Source organism: Metarhizium brunneum, chromosome 1 (assembly GCF_013426205.1).
Source record: "Metarhizium brunneum chromosome 1, complete sequence".
Classification (NCBI taxonomy): Eukaryota; Fungi; Ascomycota; class Sordariomycetes; order Hypocreales; family Clavicipitaceae; genus Metarhizium; species Metarhizium brunneum.
The window spans coordinates 365,869-366,893 of NC_089422.1; the positions used below are offsets into that span (position 1 = coordinate 365,869).

A 1,025-nucleotide genomic window follows, 5' to 3' on the forward strand; every position below is an offset into this window, starting at 1 on the left:
CGCCTTGTCTGGAAGGACCGTGATGATGGTTTGCATCAGATTCTTTTCCCAGCTCGCAAGCCGCGCAGGGTCCAGCGTGGGCCCAAGACAAACCGATGCAATAGTCTCGGACAATGACGTCCTTCCAAGGCCGTCGTCATCTCCGTTTCACAGCCTGCATCGGTCCCGTAGAGGATTATAGCATACCAACCCAAGACTGGGGCCGCGCAACCGCAGCAGGCACATCACAGAATGCCGTCGTTTTCGCCCGGTAGTCGCTCGACACGCTTCTGCTCCCAGTTGTCGAGATCTCGTCCCGCAAGGCGCTGCAATTTCATACACTTGCGTCAGCTAGCAGTTCTCCCTTTACAGCCAAGCGGCCCCCCCTTCTCATTGAAGTTTATGGCGATATCGCGGGACAAAAACATCCTTCAAGACTACTAAAACAGCCCCCGAATAGTAGCGGACTTACGTAGTACTCCTCCTTCATGTCTACCTTGCGAGCGGCCCGCCTCACGCCAAACTCTTCCTCCTTGGTCATCTGCCGGACCTTGCGGTCGTGTCGCTCGTACCGGATGGCCGTCGCGGGCGTCAGGACAAACGAGCCCGCGACGACGACGGCAAGGAACGGCAGCCCAAACATGGCAAAGGGGTGCTTATTCATGAGACGCCGGTACTGGGAGCCGAGCCTGCTGGCCTCGCCGGCCCCGCGGAACTTGTTGCTCTGGAAGGTTGGCATCGCGGCTGTTTGGTGGATTGGCGGCAGATGCGGTCGTCGATTCTCGGACTGCCCCGGTTTCCACTGGCTGTTTCCGACCGAGTCAGTCGGAGTTGCATCTGCGGGATGATGCTGTTGCGGACGGTGAAACTCTTGCTCGAGAGGAAAAAATTCCCGACGCGTGTTTGAGTCGCATGATCCGTTTGATAGGTACCCACAATACCGGATGGTCCGTGCACGACGCTGCTCTGGCAAATCATCGACGCACATGCCTCCGTTCCGATATTGATGCTTGCAACTTGCAAGTTGCGACGATCAACTCATTCCG

At 57.4% G+C, this 1,025-nt stretch overlaps 1 protein-coding gene across 1 annotated transcript; it reads right to left on the minus strand.

The window, feature by feature from the left end:
- Window positions 1-224: 224 nt before the first annotated feature.
- On the minus strand, window positions 225-718 carry COX16 (Cytochrome c oxidase assembly protein COX16; the record flags this gene model as incomplete). The annotated part of the gene is made up of 2 exons (XM_014687465.1): window positions 225-305; window positions 452-718. The coding sequence occupies 2 exons, from the start codon at window positions 716-718 to the stop codon at window positions 225-227; spliced, it is 348 nt and encodes a 115-aa protein (XP_014542951.1).
- Between the last annotated feature and the right edge of the window lie 307 nt (window positions 719-1,025).